A 21,654-nucleotide genomic window follows, 5' to 3' on the forward strand; every position below is an offset into this window, starting at 1 on the left:
CTTAACATCTTCAAATAGGTCTCGAAAAATCTACTTCCAGGGACCCTGAAAAAGGCTTTTCTTGGCCTGAGGATCAGGGCCTTACTGACAGAAGCCAATCTTGGCATGCAGAGTTTTCCAGCATCACCTGGATCAGAGCCGTGGTGGCGCAGTGGTTAGATTACAGTACTGCAGGTGGCTTCTGCTGACCGCAATTTGGCAGTTCGAATCTCACTAGGCTCAAGGTTGACTCAGCCTTCCAGCCTTCCGGGGTCAGTAAAACGAGGATCCAGATTTTGGGGGGCAATAGGCTGACTCTGTAAGCCGCTTAGAGAGGGCTGTAAAGCATTGTGAAGCAGTATATAACTCTAAATGCTATTGCTGTTGCTATCAAGTAGCAAGTAAGAGGAAAAGGAAACTCATTCCTTTCAAATAAGATGACATCATGCTTGATGAACGAACAATCTAATTCCTAATGATTTAATTCTGACCATTTTGTGGGACCTCATAAGGGTGCACCCAGCACCAGTTTGGAACTTATGATGCCCAAGGCATCTGTTTGAGATTATCTGATCAAATCAGCGCTTTCTTGGAGCATCAGATAATAGACACCAATACATTTTTCATTTTCCCCACATACCCCTTTTAAAAGTTTTAAGGTAGTTAAAGAAAAACGACGCAACGCCGTCATGTTTTCTCTGCAATCCAACCCAAACAAGATTTCCTTTCCACGGCTGTGCAGACTTACAGACAGATGTCCACCAGCTGATCTAGTTCAGGGCAGCTGCATTCGTACAAGTCTCGGCAACTAGCATGGCTCTGGTTCATTAAATCCCCCAACAATGAGATGGCATCATCAGGTGCCCGCACGCAGATGTCCTTGAATTCCAAAACTCTGGCAGCTTCCGCGTACACATGCTTCGCCCGCTGGTATAACTTAAAGTTAGTCACTGCAGAAAATAAAAGGGGGAGAGATAAAAATTCAGGAAAGACTGGAAACTCAAGATGATTTATTATCCTCAGAATGTAGCCATGCAGCTTCCAAACATAATCGGTAAGGGAGACGAGTTTTATTTCTCATTGGTTCATGTCAAGGTATAAAACTACATGCCATAATTTGTCAACACTCCGGACTGCAGGGACAGCTTCAATGCATGTGGAACTTCACCATAAGTACCAATCGAATGCAGATTATGTGCACAGTCAGAGGGAAACTACCCTGTTTCTCTAACAATACGGCCTCCCCCAATAGGAAGTCCCAGCATGTCTTATAGGCATGAAATGAAATTAAGCCCCTCCCCCCAAATTAAGGCCTATATTAAAACATGCGAAATGGGGGGGAATGGTGGGGGGGGCTTGCCGTTAGGAAGTACTTTTGTTGCACACCCGGATATGGTGCTGCCTGCATTGACCCTGATACAAAGTGCCCCACCAACGTAGAGGTCAACATCCAAGTCGCCGCCCGCCCTAAGATGCAAGGGGGGCGGAATTAAGTCACCCCCGAAAAGACGGCCTAGCCATTTTTTCGGGGCTCAAAAAAAAAATAAGACCCGGCCTTATTATATGAGAAACATGGTAGAACAGCCCAAGAACGGAAATGGCACAACAGGCAGAAGGCTCATCAAAAGATAAGTTGAAGCAAAAGAAGAAAATGTCTCAGTAAGTAGATTTGGGATGCAGGAGATATCTAAAGTGAGAATACAGGTAGGACTTGACTTACGAAAACAACTGAGCCCAACATTTCATTGGTTAAGCGGGTTTTGCCCCGTTTTATGACCTTTCTTGACTTAGTTGTTAAGTGAATCACTGCAGCTGCTATGTCAGTAACCCGGTTGTTAGGTGAACCTGGCTCTCCCATTGAAGTTTCTTGTGAGAAGGTTGCAAAAGGGGATCCCTTGTGACACAGCAACGGTCATAAATGTGAGTGAGCTCCCAAGCACCTGAATTTTGATCTCATGATCGTGGGGAATGCTGGAAGTGCCGTAACTGTGAAAAACGGCCCTAAGTCCCTTTTTTCAGTGCCGTTGTAACTTGGAACGGTCAGTGAGTGAACTGTGGTAAGTTCAGGACTCCCTGTACTCATGCCGTTGGAGATCTAATTGACAAATATTGCTGGCCAAGGCTAATGGGTTTCTTTCTCTTCTTGCTCCTTGGAGCCCATGCAAGTCTGAGAATGATAATCAAAGTGTAGGCCTGGCACAAGGAACCTGAATGGCACCATAAGCTGATCAGAGTTGCTTCTTCATTGCTGCCTGCCTATACACAAGAATCTCACCAGACTGACTACATTCTCTTGAGAACAGCCAGGTAAAAAAAAATTCAGGAATTCTCGGAGGTGGGGTGGGATCTCTGGTCTCCCCTGAAAAGACTGGTGAGCTTGGGGTCTTTGCAGGGAAGATGGTCTCCACCTCCTCCCCCAAGTCTTTTCACTCCTCTCCCCACTCTAGCTGGAGATTCTGGCACACAGTCGAAAGAACTGAGCAGACCATGGTGCCCAGGTAAACTCCTTTTTATGTCACACCCCCTGAACCCTCCAAAAGTGCTGCTACTAATGTCCGTTCCAGCTGGTTAAAAGTGGGGCATTATGAGTATTACAGGGTGCAGAATCAAAGCCCACCCCCCTTCTCGCCCCCAGCAAGAGGGGGCTGTGGGAAGAAGAGCAGGAAGCAACAGCAGCTCCTCCAAGGTGCCAATGTTATTTGGCCTGATAGGAAACGCAGCTCTGTTTCCTAACAATGGACCCCCATAAGACAAATGCCCGAAGGCATCATGCTTCTGGAATACGATTAAACCACACACCAATATTGCTTTTTTCTTTTCTTTTTACCCTTACCACCCCCCCCAAAATGCTGATCAAAATTGCTCTCTGGGGAGAGGCCACTGAACAATGGATAGAACTTGCCCAATTCCCAGCCTACCAAACTCATTGAGTACATTTTGTCCTCCAGCTTATGAATTGATCGCAGCTCTGCTCTCTTTTGTTTGTTTGTTTGCACGGCGTGGGTTACGGCTGAAGCGTTCGCCGAGGAGAGCTGAGGAAAACACAGCGCTCCTTCCCCGGGCAGCTTCTACCCTCAGGATGGTCCCTCCCTCCCTCTTCTCTTCTTAGCTTCAGGAATCCCTTCACCTGGGGGCCTTTTGAAACAACGCTCTCTCTCTCTCTTTTTTGTTGTTTTGGACGCCTCCGAAGTTGCGTGAGAGTTTGCCATCCCTCACGCTTCTCTTGTAAATCACCCTTGAACAGTAGTAACCCGAAAATGAAAAAAAAAAAAAAGAAAAGAGAGAGAAAGAAAAGAGCTCAAAACACGTCTGGTTTCGATTTGGAGGCAACCAGGCTTTGCCAAAGGCTGCGATTGATTCAAAGACCACCCTTCGGTAAAGCGATGCTTCCCCGGCCAGATTACCTTAAAGCACTTGGTGGCTCTCCCAGGCTCATCACGTTATGCAGGGGCAGCTGGACCCTCTCTCCATGGCTGCCAGCCAGCCAGCCAGGCCCTGAAAAGGCAAGGCCAGCCCTCCACAACACTGGGTCCTGCTGCAGAAGGCGCTACCCGCTCCCTGCCCAGATGATTGCTCTAACTCTAATCTAGCGTGGGTTTTTTTTTTTTTTGCCTTTTTCTTAGGGAAGATTAAAAAAAAGAATGCTAATACAAATGACTGCAATCTAGTGTAACCTCTCCAGTGATTACCTCTCCACTGAAAGAAACCAGGGTTGCATTGTTTTTTGCTTAGGCGCTCTTTCTTGGAAGCGACTGCTGGCCCACTAACGCAAGTCAGAAATGAAATCACAGCGTTCAAGAGATCTGTTTCTTCTACTGGACCCTTTGCTGGAGAAAACCCAAAGCGTCGACAGATGATGGATTTGGGGAGTGGAGCAGCCACGGAAATCCTCGCCACTCGTAAAAAAAAATATGAAGGTGTTCATCTGCTTTCCTTTAAGAGGTGGGTCGCTTGAATCACCCAGGTTGCAAGAAGATCTCTCCTGCATTCCCTTTATTGATGAGGAGGCCTTTCAGGAGTGTCCCAAAAGTGCTTTTCCAAAAGGCAACAAGACTCTTTTGGTTTCTGAACTTTCTTCGGACTTTCTCGGCGTTGAAGAAGCTTCTTGGATGAGCAGCGACATGTTTTTCAAGGAAAACAAACTGGGGAGGTCCAGTTGCCTTTCGGAAAAGCACCTTTAGGACCAACCATGACCTGGATGATTGGGAATCTCCATGGACTTTGCAAAGCCCCCAAAAGCCAGACAAGGAATAACGGATGGAAACTGGACAAGGAGAGATTCAACCTGGAAATAAGGAGGAATTTCCTGACAGTGAGAACTATCAAAAGCCATGGGACAGAAGTTGCCTTCAGAAGTTGTGAGAGCTTCATCGTGGAGGCTTTCAAGAAGAGATTGGACTCCCATCTGTCAGAAATGGGGTAGGGTCTCCTGTTTGGGTGGGTGCGTTGGACTCAGTGACCTACAAGGTCCCTTCCAACTCTGTTAATCTGTCAAGTAAAACCTTCCAGAAGTGGCTTGCCAAGAGAGGAGATTGTGTCCAGGGTCACCCAGCTGCCTTTGTCCCTAAGGAGGGATGAAGTCACAATCTCCCTGTTTTTAGCCTGATGCCTTCATCACTACACCAAGTTGGTTCGTGCCATAGTAGAGAAGCAGAGAACCCATGGGCTTTGTGATTCTACCCTGATAATTGGGATATCGATCCCTATGCATTTATGGAATTTTCCTTGCCCAGTGTGGGCCCAATTAAAAATAGAAGCTGTTTAGAGAAGGTGTTGCTTCTTTACTTCGTTTTTATATTTGGCAATTGAAGCCGTTCATACAATGAGTAAATACGTAGCTCCCCTTTTGCCTCCCATTGAAATTTTAAAGACCTGAATACTTCAGTTCCTTTTAAAAGCATTTTCCCCTCTGAAATGAGAGTCTGTTCTGAAACAATGAAATGCTTTTCCCTCCCTCCACACACCCTTTACCCACTTTCAAAATTACGGGGCTTTTCGCTAAATAGAACGAATTTATAAAGGTTCAAGAATTTTGCTTGAAGAAAGCAAATTCAGTGCAGCTTGTAACAGAGGAATTCCGTTTTTTCCCCTCTATCCAGAAGTTGCTCCTGACTCTGAATTTCAGGAAATTATGCAAGTAATTCCACCCTCAGCTTTCTTTCTTTTTTAATAGTAATTTTTATGAAAAATTGCAAATGAAAGATAAAAAAGTGCAAACTTAAAAAATAATAGAAAAAATAGAAAGAGGAGAAAGGAAATAGAAATAGAAAAAAATAAGAATAAAGAAAATGAAAAGAGCCAAAATGTCAGGCCAAAATGTCCAAAATGACACAGCAAAATTTTGTTTGAGTTCAGTCCATATTTAATGAACAGCCTCCTGCCATATTCAAGCTATAACCTCCTAACCTACCAGATATATCCCAAGAGTTATATCTTTTTCGAGATATAACTCTTAAATATAAATAAATTAGATATAATTTGTCTTAAGAAATCCCATATCAGTGACCAGTCTCGGGAGTGCTTGAGGCTGTCGGTCTTCAAGGACATAAAATCGGGTTCACAAAATTTATGCCGATCAGTCCTACAGGGACTGTTTAATGGGCTTGAGAAGATCGCGTTGCTTTCTTTTTTTTTTGTTTTTATAATAATTATTTGTGTTAGAAATTTTGAAATGTAAACAGTTTTGGAAATGTTGGCACGAAAGTGGTCGTAAATCAACGAATTCAATGGTCAAACAGCAACCCGATCCAGATTGTTTTAAGTATAAGGCAGAGATCATCACAACTGCCAAAAACTAAAACACTGGAATATTTTAGAAGAGGTCACTCTGGACGTTTTGAAGACATTTTGCAACTATATATAAATACACTGGGGGGAAAAAATAGCAAAGAAGAGAGGCAGAAATGCACATTCATAGTAATTGAGGATTCCAAACCCAAGCTTGGGGTTATACAAACATTAGGCCCTTATATAGGGATATATCAATTTACTTATTTCTCCTTTGCAACTAACCAAGATTTCTCTCGTGCCAAGGAAAACAATACGATTGCTCCATGACCTCCCCCTCCCCCCCTCCTCCGGTCTTATCAAGCAAAATCACAACCACACCATATGTTAAGAGAGATTCTACTTGACTTAACATCTGCAAACGCTAGATGGAATAACTTTTCCCGTGGGCTTTGGAAAATATTTCGTAGAGTCTTGGTGTGTAAGAGAAAAGGGGGTGGCGGCGGGGAAGTTGAGGCAAAATAATTGGAGCCTATAACTCTCTACTCTTCTGGAACAAATCTGAAAAAGGATAGTCAACATGTCACTAACGTATCACTTCCTTCAATTAATGAGAATCAGCCCACCAAATGTCCTTAAACAGCTCTGCCCTTTCTTCTTCGTTGGCTTCGCTCCCTGTGGCTTCAACAAGGCTCTATTGCCAAGAGACGGCAAATGCTGGTACCCACCATCCATCTGGTGCCTTTTACAAGTAGAAAAATAACAAAGCCAATGACCACACAACCATAGATTCGGAGAGGACTATTGAGGTCACTGGATACATTCCTGTGGTCAATGCAGGAATGTTAAATAAAACAATCGCTCCCAGATAGCTCCCCAGACGGTGCTTGACTCCATCCAGTAAAGGATGGACCACTTCTGTTGTAACTGCACCGAACTAGTCTTACCATTAGGAGACATTGATGTCTACATCCTGAATCCTAGGATGACACGGGGTCTGAACCAGTGGTGGAATTCAATTTTTTTTACTACCGATTCTGTGGGCGTGGCTTGGTGGGCGTGGCAGCGGAGGGATACTGTAAAATTCCTATTCCCTCCTCACTCTCGGGGCAAGATTACTGCAAAATCCCCCTTCCCTCCGTACCCCACTAACCTGCTTTCCAGCTCCATTCTCCTGTGCAGGGCAACCAAAAAAGACCCAGCCAATCAGCTGGGACTCGGGAGGCAGAGGAGAGATGGGGTTGGCAGGGCCAGTCAGTGGTGGGATTTGCCAGTTCTCCAAACTACACAAAATTTCCGCTATTGGTTCTCCAAAACTGATCAGAACCTGCTGAATACCACCTCCGGTCTGAATGTTCTTCTATGGGACAGCTATCACACTATCCCCACCCTTCTCCAGAGAGGCTGGACATTCCCAGTCTTTGCAGTGTTCTCACATGACTTAAGTTTCTGGTCATATGAGAATAATTTTGCCGGTGTGTTCCAGAAGCCGCTTTTCAACAAAGGGCCAACATTTAGAGTTTTTCAGTTGAAAGTCTAATCAATGCAGAACTTGACCAACTCTATTCTAGCCATGCGAACCGCATTCTCAAAATTACACCAAGACTAGATGATGATTAGCACTGGTGTCTATGGGGATTCTCAGTCATCCAGGTCATGGTTGTCCCAAAGGTGCTTTTTTCAGGAGGCAACTGGACTGTCTTGTTTTTCTCTGAAGACATGTCACTTCTCATCCAAGGAGCTTCTTCAGCTCCGAAGTCCAGTTGGCTCTTGAAAAAGCACCTTTGGAATTAGCACTGATGAAGGTACCTAGTTTGGGTAAGGAAGCGTCTGGAAGAAAAACAACCAAGAGACCACCACAGGCCCCTCAAGTATAGACGAAGCTGGTACTATTTCTGTGAATATTGATATTCCTGTATTGTAAGGAAATGGTAAGGTTCTTATCTCACCGTTCAAACACTGGATCCTCCTAAAAAATAACAACTTGTTTTCTTTCACTGTATTGCATTAAGTGGAAAAGGAAGATATAATCTGAGAGCTGTGATGTCTAGGTTGCAAGCTGATTATAATCACGGGCAGCAACAGTCAGGATTGGCAGACAAGCTATTACAAGAGAATTTAGTTCCTTTCCCAAATCAGAAGTTATCCCAAAAAAGAAATTATCAAGATCAAAATGGCATTGCAATGTATTTCAAAGAAGAGAATTCACCACACGTGCTAGATAACTTAACCCAACGAACATACCGGTTTTAAATTGCTCTGACTGAATGTCAGAACCAGAATTTCTGCCCTGTTAGAATGATCGTGTAAGGCAAGTTGTGGATCCTGGGAGTCGGGTGGGGGCTTGATATAATGATTCTTCGGTTCTGATTGCATCTTAAAACCTTAAGGTAGGATACATTGAAATCTAGTTTTACGGAGGGTGATTTTCGTGGCTATGACATGAACCACCCTTCGTGTTGCTTAGACTGTAATGAAAATTGGCTGCTCTCTTTCTGAGGCTTTTCTCACAGGCTGCAGCCACCAATGGCTTCCTCGTGGTGTGTACAAGAAGTAGAAAAACACCAGGCTGCAGGTTGCTGATGAATCTCTATATGATAAATCTTACAGGTGAGAATTGCCACAGGTTGCATAAAAGAGCAGTACAATTTAACATCCTCCCTTGGCACGGCTGGGTAGCCATCGGAATCAGATCTCTGAACCCAAAACTCGATTCATTTCTTTCTTTCTTTCAGGATGTCGGAGTGTTGCACTAATGGTTTGCGGGTAACAATGGTTGTACGGCATGCTTTAAAACAAGCACATCCACCACTTCCTTCAGCTGAAAGCCAGAATGATAGCTGTTCATCTCTAGATTCCACCGATCTGGTTCCCTGGAGTCAAATCAGTGCAATGACTGCAATGCCTGGAAGATTTTTTCCCCCAGGCCCTTTTCAACATTGATTATTTAAAGTCCTTGGCCTAGACAGAAATGCTAAATTGCTTCTGCCATCACCAAATTGGCATGCTACTTACCATCCTGTGTGTTCTGGCTAAGGATCTGAGTGTGCAGCTCTGTGGGGCTAATTCCCAGGTTTTCCCCAATTTCCTCTAGGCTGTAAGGCTCAGGGTGAAACGCCTCCTCGACCACAGCCAGCATTTCCTCTAAGCTGAGCTTCAGCTTGGTTTGCACATCTTGGAGTTTTGCCACGGCTCTCCAGTCTAGGCCTCTGGATTTCGCTAAAAGCTGAAACAAGCAAAAGTACAAGTAGGTCTTTGGATGCAGAATTAGGAACAGAAAGAAGTAAAGAAAGAGACCTTGGTTTCTTTCCTTGACAAGGAAACACTTAGGAGAACACTAAAGGGATCAAGAATTGACTTTGGCAGCAAAGATTTTGTTAGGCAAAACAGAACGAGAGAGACAGAGAAGGGGGAAAAAGCTCTCGGTTCCCTTCAATTCGGGGATTTTGAAAAATTGTACAGATGAGGTAAAAATAAAATAAAACACAAGCAAGGTTCAGAGTCATATTTTTAAAAAACGGCATCTCAAATGTCCCAAGAAAGTTGCAAACAGGTTATAAAGCTAAGCTAACATTTCCCTCTTATTTATCCTTTAGCATTCAAAGATACACAAGCCATTTTCTGTGGCTGTCTAGATGAATGTTAATAAGACTTTCCTTCGGTTAATTCTCTCATCGTTTGAAAGATCATCTAATCTACTGAGAGACTTGAATTTTCTGGAACTCAGTGGTGATAACCCTGAATGTGATTTAATCTCAGCTCAATTCTTCTCGTGCAGCCTTCTCAAGAATAATGGGCTTTAAGTGCAACAAAAACACAGGGACTGAATTCCTTTGAGGCATAATCTACCCCGAAAGCAAAGGCCTTTAAGGACCACCAAAGGAACTTTATCAAACCCTTGTCCAGACAGACATTAACAAGCCAGAGGAAAGCATCATTGGGGATTTTCCTATCTCACTGCATGAGAAAATTGCAGGCGATTCTTTTGGGAGACGGGTGAAAAAGATTGGACGTTTTCTTGGCCCTATCAGCAGGCCAGGCAAAGTGGAGATCCCTGATGCTTAAATGAATCTTTAAAGGAATATTCCAGCAGCTGCTGCGTTCATGTATCCTGAAAATGGTAGGCTATTTCTGGAATGATTATTTCTGCCCTGGTTAATTTTGATCTAACTTGGACAACTGTGCCAGCTCTTTCCTAAGAGGTTCTACTTGGCATGGAAGAAAATCAACCAGCCAGACTACAAATGTTTTTGCAGAGTCACCGGCAGCTCAGGCCACCCCAAACCATAAGGAGTACAGGGTGGTCTTCGACTTAAGAACAGTTCGTTTAGTGACTGAAGTTACAACAGCACTGAGAAAAAGTGACTGATGGCCATTTTTCACACAATCCAGGCAGCATCCCCCTGGTCCCGTGGTCAAAATTCAGTCCCTTGACCGCTGACTCATATTTATGATGGTTGCAATGTCCTGAGGTCATGTGATCTCCTTTTGCGAACTTCTGACAAGCAAAGTCAATGGGGAAGGTAGATTCACTTCACAGCCGTGTCACTAACTTAGCAACTGCAGTGATTCACTTAACAAAACTGTTGCAAGAAAAGTCGTAAAATGGGGCAAAACTCACTTAGGAGCCATAGTGGCGCAGTGGTCAGAGTGCAGTACTGCAGTCTACTTCTGCCGACTGCCAGCTGCCTGCAGTTTGGCAGTTCGAATCTCACCAGGCTCAAAGTTGACTCGGCCTTCTGTCCTTCCGAGGTGGGTAAAATGAGGGCCCAGATTGTTGGGGGCAAGAGGCTGATTCTGTAAAACCACTTAGAGAGGGCTGGAAAAGCACTGTGAGGTGGTATATAAGCCTAAGTGCTATTGCTATTGCCCTCCCTCCCTCCCTTCCTTCCTTCCTTCCTTCCTTCCTTCCATGGTCCACAGTGGTTAGAATGCAGTATTGCAGGCTAAAACTGCCAACTGCCAGCATCTGGACCAGCTCAAGGTTGACTCAGACTTCCATCCTTCTGAGATCGGTAAAATGAGGACCAATTGTTCAGGGCAAAAGGCTGACTCTGTAAACCACTTAGAGAGGGCTGTGAAACAGTATATAAGTCTGAGTGCTATTGCTATTGTCCTTCCTTCCTTCCTTCCTTCCTTCCATCCATCCATCCATCCATCCATCCATCCATCCATCCATCCATGGTGTGCAATGGTTAGAATGCAGTATTGCAGGTTAATTCTGCCCACTGCCAGCAGTTCGATCCTGACCGGCTCAAGGTTGACTCAGCCTTCTATCCTTCCGAGGTGGGTCTAATGAGGACCCAGATTGTTGGGGGCAAATATGCTGACTCTGTAAACCGCTTAGAGAGGGCTGTAAAGCACTGTAAAGTGGTATATAAATCTAAGGGCTATTGCTATTAACAGCTGTCTCACTTAGCAACAGAAATCTTGGGCTCAATTGTGGCCATAAGTCCAGGACTACCTGTTTGTGCATTTTCCCAAACTTGAGCCGAGGTCGAGAGAGGAGGCCGTTTCCATAGAAAAAAGCCTACCAGTCCTGCACCATCAGGGCACCCGGAGCATCAACAGGGAGGCAGCTATGAGACCTTCGTTTCTAATCGAGGCCTGCAGCCTGCTTAAGTTAGACCTTCTGGCCTGGATTTCTGGCAGGGCATGTGGGTGGCTTAATTCGCAGCGATTCAGTGGCCGTGAAAGATCGTGCCTGGTCAAAGGCACTTAGTGGCATAGAAAGCGAGACATGTGCGGCCTCTCAGACCTGAGTCACATTAAACCCTGGCGGTGGTCCAACTTCTGCTCAGCCCGAGCGGCGGTTGTGGTTACTTTCCCTGAAGACAAGGGTGCAAAAATACACTTAGTGATGAAACCTTTCATTGTAAATATCCCCAAAAGCCATTGTTTGCTTCTTTCAGGCTTTTTTTTTAAAAATTCAGGGGGGTTTCTATAAGGAGAAACATATTTTGAACCACAGTTGTGCCTAAATGGAGAAGCTTGTTTGCCTCCTCCCCCTCCCTTCCTCCCCCTTCCTCCTCCTCCTCCTCCTCCTTCTTCTTCCTCTTCTTCTCCTTCTCCTCTTCCCATCCTCATTCCTCCCCTCTCCTTTTTCTTCACCTCCTCCTCTTCTCTTCTTCTTCCTTCTCTTCTTCTCCTGCTCCTCTTCCCATCCTCCCGCTCCTATCCTCCCTTTCTTCTTCTCTTTCTTCTCCTCCTCTCCTCCTCCTCCTCTTCCTCTTCTCCTCCTCTTCTTCTTCCTTCTTCTCCTCATCCTCTTCTCATCCTCCTCCTCCTCTCCCCATTATTTTTTTTTCTTCTTCTTGTTCTTCTTGTTCTTCTTCTTCTTCTTCTTCTTCTTCTTTCTTCTCCTCCTCCTCCTTCTTCTTTCCTTCTCTTCCTCCTCTTCCCATCCTCCTCCTCCTCCTCCTCTTCTTGCAAATTTTTTAAATATGAGGTTCTAGTCCTTTTTTTCTTTTCAAGCAAAGCATGCTATCTGCACTCCCACTCCTAAATTACGCTGGGAAGATGCATTTAGCTCTCCTCTAAAGACAGACAAGGACACACTCCAGGACTCTGAGCTCAGAGTACTGTGGCGCATGCAGGATGGCAGTTAGTAGGAAAAAGGACAAACGGTGAGAGAAATGCAGAAAAAACTACAGACCGGGACACATTTCCACTGTGATTTCTTTCTTGCTGTAAAGCCCCGGAGAGTGAAATCTGCCTTTAAATAAAATGTGCTAGTCGGGAAAGGCCCCACCAGACACTTCCTTGTTTTTTTAAGCTGGAAAAAATAAAGCTATATATTGAGGGTGGGAAACCATTTGAAAGATTAATGTCATTAATACATTAGAGCTACTGCGGTTGTCTAATTGCATCTTTTCTGTTTTAGTCCGGTTCTGTTTATCTCCATCCCTCCTGTTTTGTTTTCCTTGTTAATTATTACAACATTAATTACTTTTGGTGTCACCTAGTGACCTCCCTGAGGCTGTTTTCCTTTTTTCAATTCAATTGGAAAGCCTCCCCGAAGTCAGTTCAGATGGACGTACTGCCAGGTAAGGTAAAAGTCACTGTCAGCCCCTAAAAACTGAGAATGCTATTAGGCATTCATGCCAACAAAATTGAAACTTTCAATCCCTATCTATCTTCCTTAACACTTTGGATTTGATTTCTCTAGCGACAGCAATAGCACTTAGACTTATATACCTCTTCACAGTGTTTTACAGCCCTTCTAAGTGGTTTATAGAGTCAGCCTATTGGCCCCAACAATTTGGGTCCTCGTTTTACTGACCTCTGAAAGATGGAAAGCTGAGTCAACCTTGAGCCAGTCAGGATCAAACTCCTGGTTGTGGGAAGAGTTAGCCTGCAATACTGCATTCTAACCTCTGTGCCCCCCTGCAGTGGTTAGAATGTAGTATATTCTACAACTGGCAGAGCCTGAAGGAGGCAGGCAGGTTGGCTGAATCCTTGCTACATGTTGAAAAGAGTCTAGTTTCTGTCAACTTTCTCCCTAAATCACAAGAGATTCAACAGAGGGAGGTTTGTCTGAGCAACGTTGAAAACGAAACAAAACAGGGAAGTGGTTTTTGGATGCTGATGGGAGATACTAGTGACAAATTGAAGACTACTAGGTGAAGCCCAGGAAGAGCCATTCTGGAGTAATGGTTCAGGCACTGGGCTAGAAACTCGGAGATTGTGAGTTCTAGTCCTGCCTTGGGCACTTAATGACAGCTGGGGGATCTCGGGCTGGTCATCGTCTCTCCATCCTAGGCAGGAGAGAATGAGAAATTGCTTCTGAAATCTTGCCAAGAAAACTGCAGGGATTGGTCCAGGCAGCTGCCAGAATTCAGCGCCAACCCAAGCCAACGGAAAATGTAGATACGGAACCTGGTGCAGTTATAAGAACGGTGGTCCCAAAGTTCCAGTTTTCTTGCTCTACCTCGCTGTCAAGTAAAACCATATTCAGAGGGACGACACCACACAGGACTCCTCCTAAGCTTGCACAAAGGCACTTCAAAGGGGACGGAGTCATCTTCCGAGCAACTGAGCAACGATATTTTCCTCCTTTGTTTAATGTTAAGGGTTGGTCAAACTTTCTCTTGCACTTCATTTGACAATCATGACTCCAAAGCAAGGCATTTCCTGGCAGTTAACGATCAGATGGCGAAAGGATTGGCCGTCTTTTCCAGGCTAGCCGTTCGCTGCCAAGATAATGTTCCTCTTTTCTGGCACTTCTGCTGTAGGCTAGTTTGGGAATTACATTCTTACGCTACACATTTATATCGTTTTCATTCCAGTTAACTGTTTTGCCTGTTTTCCTCCACCCCCATCCCAAAGAATCCAGGAAAGTGTAATTTGATGAGATTGCTAAAACAACTCCAGGAATCCAAGTTGGCCCAGCAACCTTGGGGTGAACAGAGAAACGGCTTTGCTCCATCCCGGGTTCTCATCCAATTCCTCTTTTAATTGAAAGAGTTTCTTGAAAAAGGTTTGAACAGAGAAGAAGCCAGTGAGGCTGGTACAATAGGAACAACAATTCCTCACCATCTGGTCAGAGCTGAAGAAGCTTCTTGGATGAGAAGTGAAACGTCTTCAAAGAACGCCTGGAAAGTCCAGTGGCCTCTTGAAAAAGCACCTTTGGGACAACAGGAACAATGGACACACCATATTGCCTAACAACCCAAGTGTGGCTTGACTATCCAGCCAGTTTGGTCTAATGGTTAGGGCACCGGGCCAGAAACCAAAAGATTACAAGTTCTAGTCCCACTTCGGGCATGGGGGCTGACTGGGTGACTTCAGGTCAGTCACCGGGAGACCATGCGTTCTAGTCTTGCCTTAGCCATGAAAACCAGCCAGTCCTTCTCTCTCTCTCTCAGTCCAACTCACAGGGCGGTTGTTGTTTTCCATAGGAGGAGGAAAAGTATGTTATTGTAACACAACTCACTGTCTTGCATTATTTGTAAAAATAATAAAGGTGGGATATAAATAAAAGAAGCACTGACACATGAGGATTCTTCAAGTAGCAAAATCTCTGGAGATCCCTCGTGATACTAATGCCACTCTATAAAGCCTTAGTAAGACCACACCCAGAGTAGTGCATCCAGTTTTGGTCACCACACTATAAAAAAGATGTTGAGACTCTAGAAAAAGTACAGAGAAGAGCAACCAGGATGATTAGGGGACTGGAGGCTAAAACATACGATGAACGGTTGCAGGAACTGGGCCTGGCTTGTCTGGTGAAGAGAAGGACCAGGGGAGACAGGATAGCAGTCTTCCAATACCTGAGGGGCTGCCACAGGGAGGAGGAAGGGGTCAAGCTATTTTTCTAAAGCACCCAAAGGCCAGACAAGGAATAAAGGAAGGAAACTGAACAAGGAGAGATTCAACCTAGAGAAATTTCCTGACAGATCAATCAACCAATGGAACTTCTTGCCTTCAGAAGTTGTGGGAGCTTCATCACTGGAAGCTTTCAAGAAGAGACTGGATTGCCATTTGTTAGAAATGGTGTAGCGTCTCCTCCTTGGGTGGGGGGTTGGACTAGATGACCTACAAGGTCTCTTCCAACTCTGTTAATCTGTAATATACTTCTTCTTTATAACATGCACCTTCCTTCCTTCCTTCCTTCCTTCCTTCCTTCCTTCCTTCCTTCCTTCCTTCCTTCCTTCCTTCCTTCCTTCTTAGTAAGCACAATTCTCTTATTGGGCAGCTTAGTATAACCTTTGCATATTATCAGGTACATAGTCCGGGTTCCTGATAGAAACCTTTTGCCCCAAGTATTCCTTAACACCAATCTCAAAAACTGACTTTTCACGTTGCCCCTCTCTTTTTTGGGTTCCGTGTCGCTGTGAAAATGTTTCCCTCTCCATGGCTGAGGGAACATCCCCCTTGCTCTCCTTGCGTGAGAACCATCTCAAAAAAGGCCCTTGGTTCCTTCCTTCCTTCCTTCCTTCCTTCGCAGGCTGATCTTTTTTTACTAGCCTGCTCTCCAACTGGGCTGAATTCCATCCCGACTTCCATCCATCATGTATATATGGCTGGAGTCCAGATTCCCGGAGAGATAAACATGCCCTTTGAGGCAGCACCTGACCTGGTGTTAAAATAAAGCAACAACTGGTAGAGTGGAAGGGTGTTCCAGCCAACACATATTTGGGTGATGGTTTCATTAGAGTTTGATGAAAGCCATACAGTACCTTCGTAGCCAGACGACACTCCATCACCCTAATATTGAAATGAGAAGTCGCGGCCTTGTTCATTTCAACACAACTGTTTGCAATCACAAAAACGGCTCCTCCTGGAAGCTTCACGTCGGTTGCCTTCAGGGGATTAAATTCTATCAGTTTTGCCTGCGGAGAGGAAGAGTAAGAGAGTAGTTTCAACTGGTAGCCTAGCTGTGTTTAGGATCAATAAATCAAACCCCTTTAGCTTTGGACATTTTTTCCTCCTTTGTCTCAGAGAATTTTAAATTAATAAGGGGAAAAAAACTAACATCCAACCAAACTAAGCTACTTATGGTACAAAGTTACTCATTGAATCTGAGCACTTCCTCCCACACTAGAGAGGGTTTCTCAATGTTGTCATCTAGAATCTTATTAATGTTCCTTTGATTTGATTTTGTTTTACCCTCCACAATTTACAAGGTCACTGCAATTTAGCAGAATTAATCAGATCAGCAACAGATAGATAGAGAGATAGAGAGAGAGAGAGAGAGAGAGAGAGATGAGTGGGTAGGTGTGGTAGGTAGGTAGATAGAGATACATAGATGATAGAGATGATAGATATACAGTTAGATGATAGAGATGATAGATAGATAGATGATAGATAGATGATAGATAGATGATAGATAGATAGATAGATAGATAGACAGACAGACAGACAGACAGACAGACAGACAGACAGACAGACATAGTTAGATGATAGAGATGATAGATAGATAGATAGACAGACAGACAGACACAGACAGACAATTTGACCTACAATAAGTCAAAAGGGTTTTTTAATCAGGATACATCAGAAAGTCTTGCAATACTCAAACATGCCCAATTATAAGAGAGAGCGAGATGACTCTCAATGTTTCCCCCCTCCTGATAATATCACACATATTTCAGCTCTTTTGCTTTATCTTATCATTTTCTTATTGTGTCGATTATCTCAAAGCATCCCTTGAACACTTTCCTTAATGGTTCAGGCGGTACATACGGTTCCTTTTTCTGCCAGGAAACAGATGGACTGGTCCATGCCGCCTCCTTCGGTGCCAATGTAACGTTCGCTCTTGCTGCACAGATTAGCCAGTTCCACCTATGGGGACACAATGGTCAAGGGCAGAGAGAGTTTAGAGTAAGGGGTCTCCAAACTTGACCACTTTAAGACTTGTGGACTTCAACTCCCAGAATTCCTAAGCCAGCAAAGCTTGAAGCCCACAGGTCTTAAAGCTTGAAGTCTACAAGTCTTCAAGTGGCCAAGGTTGGAGACCCCTAGTTTAGAGGATATCCCTGCAGGCATTCCTTACAACAGAATAACTCTGAGATAACAGTCTCGTTCCATGCATTCTATACCCCATGAGCTAATTATCACATCGTTCCATCTATCAGCTGGTATCAGCCTTCCTATGTCTCTCTTTCCCTCTGACGGAGCCCTGATTTCTCAGGAGCAAACAGTTCCCTAAGCTGCTGGATCTTGAGAGGCATGTCATGTTCTGCCTCTCTTCACTATTTGAAGGGTTGGGATAGTGGCTGGCTAGGCTGGCATTAGGCCAGGGCTCTGTGGTCTTGTCTGGCAACCCCAGTGATCGGTGGCTTAAAACAGGAATACGTGAGACGGAGCACAGCAAGGAAGCAATTCTGCTCTGTTGAGGCAAAGATGGCACCTCTAGGCTGAAGAAAAGGACTAGGGGTGACATGATGGCAGTGTTCCAATATCTCAGGGGCTGCCACAAGGAAGAAGGGTCAAGCTATTCTCCAAAGCATCTGAGGGCAGGACAAGAAGCAATGAATGGAAACTAATGAAGGAGAGAAGCAACTTAGAACTAAGGAGAAATTTTCTGACCATGAGAATAATTAATCAGTGGAACAACTTGCCTTCTGAAGTTGTGAATGCTCCAACGCTGGAAGTTTTTAAAAAGATGTTGGATAACCATTTGTCTGAAGTGGTGTAGGGTTTCCTGCCTAAGCAGGGGTTGGACTAGAAGACCTCCAAGGTCCCTTCCAACTCTTCTCTTCTATAGATAGGATGGCCCCCTCCTCTCTAGCCTAGACTCCTACGTCCAGCATTACAAATAAGAGGCAGTAAATAGTAATGACTCAGTAGGGAGACAAAAATGCCAAATGCAGTCTGAACATCTGGGTCACTGTGCCACAAACCAAATTTAAAAAAGACAAGTTAATACCTCACAATTAGTGGTGGATTGCCCGTGGAGAGTCAAAGACTGTCTAATTTTGAAGAATCCTAGCAGTTTCTTTGAAAGACCCTTAGACAGCACTTGCTAATACTATTTGAATAAGAAGTCCTTCCTGGGAATCTTTCTTTTGTGGCAGGTTACACCAGAAATCACTCTTCCCCAAAAAGACCAGTAGGAATACTTAGAAAATTATACACAGAGAAATCCAAGACTGGTTTATGAACTGAGCTTCGGGGGAATATTTAGGTTTTATTGCCTTTTGGAGTCCAAACCTCCATGTCAGCCTTGGCCAATCAGCTGATCACCACCAATGTGTTGAACTTCAACTTTGATTATTCTCCAGTTAGTCTGGCTATTTATTTCCCATTCTATCCACAGGTTTATTGTGGCTGAAGTTCAAAAGTGAAGGACAGCAGAAACCCAGCTCCTAATGTACAATGCCCAGGATATCATGATTGCAAACATCTTTTCCCTTAATACATTAAAAAAGGGGGATTACAAACATTTCTTCCCTGTTTATAAAGCTGTGGCGATTTAAGCTAGAGCACAACCAAGGAGACATTATCCAGTCCATGTTGTAAGATAAAGCCAACAAATCCTTCGCTTTTGGAATGTGCAGGCCTGCCCACTTTTTTGTTTCCATAAAGGCACCGAAAACAGACTTCAGTTGTAAAAATGAGAGCTCAAGAGCTGCCTAATCAGAGTGAAGGGCTTGCAATGATGGCGAAAACCCGATAGAGCGGTTTCACAACTCTCCTTCAGCTATGTCAATTACCTCATAAACTCTTAGTGGAGAAGATAGAACTGTCAAAAAGGGATTAACAAATTTGAAATGTGTAGAAACCCTTCGGAAAACGTGTGAGTAGAACCCACAACCGATTGTTCAGATCTGACAGATGTTTTTAATATAGAAGACAAAAAATGACTGTATCTCCTTCAGTGCTCTAGTGCTCTTTGGAGGTAAACTCCCCCCAAAATTAAAATAAAATAAAGGCGAATAATGAACTTCAGAATTCTAATCTCTGCTTGATAGATGAAAAGAGCGGGTGGTATTTATCTTAGCCTGGTTCAGCACTTGGATTTCAACTCCAAGACCATCTTTAAATCTATTTAAAGGAAATCGTAAAAGATAAACATTTATCTAATTGACATCATGCTTAATGGAAAAGGTTTCCCCTTGTTTGTCTACGGTTGTGCTGACTCACTGTGGTTTATTTTCCGGTAAACATGGGCGTGTTTCTGCTGTGATACATCGAGGTTGATTTACAGGATTCGGTGTTAAGTTGGAGGTGAGACTACGATGGGGGGAAATTATGAGGGCCTTCAACGAAACAATAAAGACCCCCCACCCCATTTTGGATCCATGTCTTTGTTGAAGAAGTAGACCATGTCTTATGGTGGCCTTCAATAAGCCACTTTCACAACAATCACAAAAATCTGAGCTTAACCTCTACATAACATAATCACCACTAGACACTACTCTACCTTAGAGAAGTCCTCCTGCACAATCTTTCTGGAATTTGACACGTTTTCTTTTTGACAAGGAATAACTACCAGTCCTAGTTTGAAGACTTCTTTGGGGTTTTTTTTTTAAATTAATTTCATCACATGACTGATTCCTAACTCCACATGTAGCTTATAATCCAAAAATGACTTATTGCTGTCAGATTTTTAAAATAATCTCAGGAGAAAAATGGGATGTTATCAGTCAGCCATGGAAAAATCAATTATTCATCTGCCTAGAAGAGATGCGCTAGTAGGTAACATATAGTTATGAGACCTTCCTCTTCATATTTTGTTTCTTCTTATATATTTTATCTTGCACACTTGTGCTTCATAATGACCACAACAGTGAGTCTCAGGGATTCTTCTTTTTAACCATGTCCTTTAGCTGCTTCAGAAATCATGCAAATATTCCCATGATAATGACCGTAAACAATCCGCTCTTTTAAAAAAACAAACACAATACAGATAGAAGTGGCATGAATGTCCCTTCTGGATCCTTTGCTTTGAACTAGTCTCCTCAGAACACTTAGATAAAGAGATGGCATATTTAAGGATCCCTCTCGAGGTTGTTTCCATGATCTCCAGGAAATGCTTAGTGTTAGGAAGCATGATACAACCTAGTTGTTCTTATCACCACCAGATAGCATGAAGAGGTTCTCCTATGTGGCAGATTTGGCATACTATGACTTCGGTGGACAATATGTATTCATTCTGCTTAGACAACCAAATCTCGTAGACAGACTCTCCCTTTTAGCTAGGTGGGATGTGATTTAGCTAGAATGGAATAGTGAGGAAAGCTTGTTCTCTCTGGAGGTGTTTAAGAAGAGATTAGGCAGTCATTTGTCTGAAATGGTATAAGGTCTTCTGCTCCGAGGTCCCATCCACCCCTGTTATTCACTATTCTGTAGTCTGTTACAGCTTCCCTCACCTTTCTCTAAGGCAAGTTCTCTGTGAAAGAGTTGGACGCTTGGTTTTCAAGATGTCTTTTTTGCAGATATAATCCGGATGTTTGTATCAGTTGGCAGCTATTAATCCCAGATTGACAGCGCATGAACTAAGAATGTTTATCATTGGTGGTTATCCAAGAGACTATGTTTAGGCTTTTTATGTTTATGCAACGAAATAACGTTTAATCAGAAAATATCTAATTAGGAGAGCAGAAAAACAACATTATCAAGAACCGTAGCACAGTCTGCAAAGTGGCCCCCACTCTCCCAATACAAGCTAAATATGGTCACAAACATTAACAAAGCCAAGCAATTTTGAGGATAATTCTGTTTCGAACAAGCCCCTTTGCGGAGTTCAACTCCTTGCTTTTAATTGTAAGTTTTGTGCTTTAAAACAAAACATACTTTCAATATTTGTATTCATTATTTTCCTTGGACATGGACAAGGTCGGTAGATAAAACCCTACATTTTACCCAATCCTGTAGGTTAAAACCTAGAAGGCTAGTGGGATCTAGTGGTATTTTGGCTAAAACACTAAATTCTACTTTGAAAGAAAGGGATGCTATAGTGGCCAAGGACTGACACACCTTCCCCCAATTAACCATATGCTGGTTGGTATCACATATATACTAGACCAGGGGTGTCCGATCTTGCCCATTTTAAGAGTTTGTGGGCTTCAACTGCCATGGCTGGCTGGGGAATTCTGGGAGTTGAAGTCCACAAGTTTTAAAGAGATCTGAGATCTGAAGAAGTTTCTTGGATCAGAAACCAAATGTCCCCTCCCCTCAAAAAGCAGAAAGTCCAGTCACCTCTTGAAAAAGCACCTTTGGGACAACCATGACCTGGATGACTGAGAATCTCCATAGGCACAAGTTTTGAAGTTCCCAAGGCTAGACATCCATGTAGGAGACCAGAATTACATCACGGTGTCCTGACTACAGCTCTGCTTCATAAGCATCTTAGCAAAGCCAAAGTCATATTGGTCTCAGCAGAAGTGTCCTCTGTGACATTAGGAGGACCATTATGTGGCAAAAAAAATCCCCACCACCATCTAATGGTGGTGCAGCAGTTGTTTTTCAACCCAAGCTGAGAGTTACATCCTTTGTTGC

General features: G+C 43.7%; 1 protein-coding gene across 2 annotated transcripts in view; it reads right to left on the minus strand.

Annotated features, from left to right (window-relative positions):
• Positions 1 to 21,654, minus strand: part of GALK2 (galactokinase 2) — a 46,410-nt gene that overhangs the window by 4,422 nt on the left and 20,334 nt on the right. The window contains exons 6-9 of one of the 2 annotated variants that reach the window (XM_026709874.2): positions 16,894 to 16,992; positions 15,888 to 16,040; positions 8,722 to 8,932; positions 728 to 929 (exon numbers count right to left, since the gene is read on the minus strand). In XM_026709874.2, coding sequence (XP_026565659.2) covers positions 728 to 929; positions 8,722 to 8,932; positions 15,888 to 16,040; positions 16,894 to 16,992 — 665 coding nt within the window. Of the gene's footprint in view, positions 1 to 723; positions 930 to 8,721; positions 8,933 to 15,887; positions 16,041 to 16,893; positions 16,993 to 21,654 lie in introns of both variants that reach the window. The other variant, XM_087941421.1, reaches the window with a different exon arrangement.

Source organism: Pseudonaja textilis, chromosome 13 (genome assembly GCF_049901715.1).
Source record: "Pseudonaja textilis isolate UNSWEBS1 chromosome 13, rPseTex1.2, whole genome shotgun sequence".
Lineage (NCBI taxonomy): Eukaryota > Metazoa > Chordata > Lepidosauria > Squamata > Elapidae > Pseudonaja > Pseudonaja textilis.